This window comes from Limulus polyphemus, unplaced genomic scaffold, assembly GCF_000517525.1.
Source record: "Limulus polyphemus unplaced genomic scaffold, Limulus_polyphemus-2.1.2 Scaffold26, whole genome shotgun sequence".
In the NCBI taxonomy this organism is placed as follows: Eukaryota; Metazoa; Arthropoda; class Merostomata; order Xiphosura; family Limulidae; genus Limulus; species Limulus polyphemus.
Genome location: NW_013665636.1, coordinates 1,539,526 through 1,544,319, shown reverse-complemented (window position 1 = coordinate 1,544,319; position 4,794 = coordinate 1,539,526). Strand labels below are relative to the sequence as shown.

The 4,794-nt window shown below is 30.6% G+C and overlaps 1 protein-coding gene across 3 annotated transcripts in view; it reads left to right on the top strand.

Annotated features, from left to right (window-relative positions):
- The window catches only part of LOC106459269 (aprataxin and PNK-like factor), a 21,309-nt gene extending 17,514 nt beyond the window's left edge, over positions 1 to 3,795 (top strand). For all 3 annotated transcript variants that reach the window (XM_022385837.1, XM_022385831.1, XM_013918870.2), the window contains exon 9: positions 1,431 to 3,795. In XM_022385837.1, coding sequence (XP_022241545.1) covers positions 1,431 to 1,465 — 35 coding nt within the window. In that variant the 3' untranslated portion in view covers positions 1,466 to 3,795. The remainder of the gene's footprint in view (positions 1 to 1,430) is intronic.
- Positions 3,796 to 4,794: the final 999 nt, after the last annotated feature.

Here is a 4,794-nt window from a genome sequence, read left to right as displayed (position 1 = left end):
TTTCTGAAGGTTGCTTATCTAGGTAAGTTTTTGCACTGGTCCCTCCACCAGTTTAATGTGGGATTCTAGCTATTATGTGAGAGGAGGTAAGGTATCCTATCGGAAATTATAATTTTTCTACACTGAAAATGTATTTCGATTAGATACTTCCCTCCTCCCATGCTTCCCACCTGTCCTTTCCTCTTCTGGTGCTTCTTTTTTGCCTAATCTCAAAGTGAAGGTTGGGCTCTATAATATAGAGAGAGCCAGTTGCACCAGGAGTGTGTGCCTCACTCCTATTGGTGAAGGGTTGTCTCTATCACATGTAAACATGTAAGGGTAGGTGGGAGTATCAAGGCTAGTGGTGAGCAAAAATTGCACATATAGAGGGCATCAGTGATGAAGGAGAAAAGCCATTATGTGAGAGGAGGTAAGTTTCTGTCAGAAATACATTTTCAGTATAGAAAAATTATAACATTCATTAATAAAAAGAGAAACAGATGAAAATGCCAACAATATAGTAGAACGAGTGTCATAAACTTAACCACCTTGCATAAAATAGTCAAGTATTTATCATTAAAGATAGATCATCAGCTTATACCTTATTAGGTCACCTGTTAAATATACAATGATAAGTCTAGGCCAGGGTATTCTGAGTGACATTTTTGGCCCCATTACTATATATTTTCAGGAAAATCTTCAGACATTAAGGGACAAGACTGTAAATACAGTATTTTGATGTATGTTATTAATATTATTTTGTCTCTTTGTGTTTAGTTTTTCTTTTCAGATCTAAATCTAAAAAAGATTAAAAAAAGTTGTTCATGGTTTTACTTGCAATCATCCTACCCTGTGATGACTAATACACATGACAGCCCCCTTGACAACAAATAAAGTTATTCAGAACAATTATTGGTTTGAATATTGTTAAAAATGGGTTTGTATTATCATACAATGAAACTTTTACAGGATGAACACCACATTGAAATACAAAGGTTTTATTGACTTAACAAGAGTTCCAGTTCTATTAAAGGTTATTTTTTTCATAGAATTGCAACAGTAAACTGAGAAAATATTTAATAATAATGGAATGTAATTGCATGCAACAATATGAGTGGGAGTCTTTGCTTTGTTTGGTAATGGATGAAATTGTGAAAACTTTGAAATATACTTAGGGGGACTGTGAATGATAAAGAATTTCTTACTGATTCGTTCACTAATGTGAGGTCATTTAGAATTTTTTCAACAGCCTACTTCATCATTTTTTTTTTTTTGCTTGAATAAGAATACAGTAGCTCCATGTTACTGTTATTGCTAAAATTAGATACTTGAAAATGACAGTCCTAAATTTTTTTCTTATTAGTCTGTGCAAAACACACACACACACATGTATATATATATATATATATATAAAACTTGTGCATTTTGTAATGTCTCATATTTGATTTAAGGTCGAAAACGGCGTGCAGAGAATAGAAAACAGTGATCAAAAACTAACTTGAAGTTTAAATAATTTTCTTGAAGATGACTCTGATATGAATAAACATGCAGAATCAGATTCAGACTGGAATCCAGGTGAAGACAGTGATGAAGACATTGGCAGACTAGTAAAAGAAGCTAAAAGTTTTACAAAAAACAAACACATATAGAATGGAAGCCATTTTTTCACCCAATGTGTTTTTTTTGGTCTTGAATACAAATACATAAAGGTTAATGATGAAAAAAAACATAACTATAAAATACAAGTTTGTAAATATTGAGACTATAAGATCTATGCTTTTATCTGGGTTATTTCATCTTTCATTTGTGAATGATAAGTTGAAATTTTGTAAATTACACGATTGTTACAAAGTTTTATTTTTAAGGCTTGTAATATGCAAAGTGAAACTTTTTTGAGAAACTAAAATAAATAAGGTTCAAATTTTATCAGGATTGAATACTGAGGAACATTCTCTTCATAATAATGAAATATTTAAATCTTAAAATTGTTGATTAAATAAAAGCAAAAATGTGCTTTCAAAAATAAATTTCGTTTTCTATGTTCGTGTTACAGGAGCAAAAATAAATCTCAGTATTTGATGGTTACTGAAACAAGTTTTCTGATCAGACGGATAAAGTAATTATGCTTTTTGTCAGTTCTTCTGGTGTTTGTTACAGGAATAATACAGTTATGGTATGTGTTTACAGAAACAATATAAATATATTCATTATTTAAGAGAACAAGGTGATTGTGGTATTCACTGGTTAAAGAAACGTTGTAATTCTTGTTTTGTTTTTTCTTATTTTGCTTGCATTATTCAAAGCATTCTGCATATCTCAAGTTGTATCCGAGTTATAAATGTTTTCTGAATTCTTTGTATCTACAGTTTAATAACAATTTAAAACTTTACTGTATTACACTATTATCTGTGAAAAAAACAACTATATAATTTATACTTTCAGTTGCATTAAAGATTATGCCATCTGAGAAATTTCATAATTAAGCACATTTGTGTTTACTCTAAAGATGCTGTCAAACAAATGTCTGATTTAATATAATTTAATACATGAGTAGTTTGTATCCCTAATTAGGTTCTAATATAATTTAATGCTTTATTTACCCACAAAGATTTGGGTTTTCAACTCGTATAGGAACAGATAAAACTTAGTGATGTACAGGTGTTATGAAGTAAAGTCTGTATATAAACCTGTCAAGGCAGAGTATATTTAAGAAATGGATTAATCAGACTTGTGCTGTACAAGATTTAAACATGTTATAGAAGCTGTATTTGGCCATATGAAACAGGCCTTTCATCTAAAGTATAACATAGTTCTTAAAATGGAAGTTGTTTCTATAATGAAGTATATAGAAAATATTCTTTATTTTAGTGCAGTGTCTATTTGCTATTGTGCTGTATATTCTTGAATGCATTCTGTGACTTCTAAGTCTTTACTGTGACAACAAGCTGTTGGTAGGTTAGGCAGGGTGACAGTATTGTGTTTTCAGCCAGTTTTTCAATAAACATATCTTGTACAAATAAAATTTAATGTGTTAATTATATGACATTGCTTTAAAACAAATGTCTTGAGATAGTAAAAATCATTTTGTTGCCTTTTAAATTTCAATAGTTCTATAATTACTCATTTTTGTTATTATTTTACTAAAATCTAAAGCTTTTACTAAAGCTTTTAACTTCAAATGCCCTTTGAGATTTCAATGCAAATAAAGGCATATTAACAGCTTTAAATTTTGAATATATATACACACAGCACTTGAAGAAAAACTGTAGTCAGGTAGTTACTTTTAGTTATAATTTGATTAGTTCTGTATAAAATTGTTATATGGATTCAAAGTCAGTTTAATTTAATGGTAATGTTTTAGGCTTCTGATGGACTTTTTTTTTTTTCAAAATGGCATTTAGAGAATATAAGGAGAACATTCAAATAATTCATTACATTTTAGTACTTCTCAAGACTTCTTAAAAATATAATGAAAAACAGTTATCATATAACTTTTGGTAACCTTTTAGTAAAAGTATGTGTGTTGGTCATCAAATTTTTTATTCTTTTCATTTACCAGGAAGGTGTGGCTAGCTTGATAAATGTGCACATCTTGAGAATCTATGGACACGATTTGTTCCTTTTGTCTATGCTTGTATGACAAATAAGAGGTTCAGAATTCTCAGTGGAATCAAATAGTTTCTTGTTGTTTTTAAGTCCATTTGTTACAAGTTTTAAGAGTGTATCGATAGCTTTAAGAATATAGATGAAAAGTTATTAATCAGACATGATGTATGTGTATACAATTGCCTCATTAAATTACTTGTTTTACTGGTATTATAGCATCTTTATTAAACGTTAAAGATATTGTATTTAAACCTTACACGAGTGAAAACTATACATTTTTAACCGTCACAAAGTCGTCACGTTTGAAATTTTTGTTAAACTGTCAAACTAAAACGGAAACATACTTGCCCAAGAAATTTCTTATAATGCAGTGTTCGTTTAATTTTAAATCTGCCTGTGTCCATCTCTTTATGAAGATTTAATTTGTTTCAATGGCCTAGTTCAAAGGTATACGTTTTTAAGTGGTATGTGTGATAAGGTTTATAAAACAGTCTAATGTTTCAAGAACGAACTTTAACTATAAGGTTCGAAGAGACAAACGTTGAAATGAAAGTAATTTGCTGTAATTCGTTTTCTTTCAAGAAATGATTAGTTGAAAAAGAAAATTCTTGATGTGCTAACATGCTAGAATAACAGCTTTACTTTTAGTATTTTTCGTCTCGCTATAGCACCAATATCAGCACTATGTTCTTCGGATTTCGTTAGTACAAACATTATGGTGTAATCTGTAACTTCTGAACTGTCTACTTTCGTCCCTTGTCTTGGTAGAAAAACAAAGCTGTGTAGTTTTCATTCAGTACATGTAAAGTGGTGTGACTTCTATGTTGTCTACCTTCGACCCTTGTCTTAGTAGAAAAACAAAGCTGTGTAGTTTTCGTTCAGTACACGTAAAGTGGTGTGACTTCTATGTTGTCTACATTCGACCCTTGTCTTAGTAGAAAAACAAAGTTGTGTAGTTTTCGTTCAGTACACGTTTAGTATCACGACTTCCGTAACTTTTGTTTTGTCTACGAGTATATTGAAGTGCAAAGGAGTGACAGAACTAAAATGTTACTTCTGATGTACGGAATGTTGGCCAAATGGTAGTTCAAATAAGTGTTTTCACAAGCTAGAAAAATGTGCTGAGTCTCACTGCTCACATATGTCAATACTTTGATAGACTGTAACTGTCTGAAAACAGTTTAGGGAAGTAGCCTCGCTGGTTAGTAT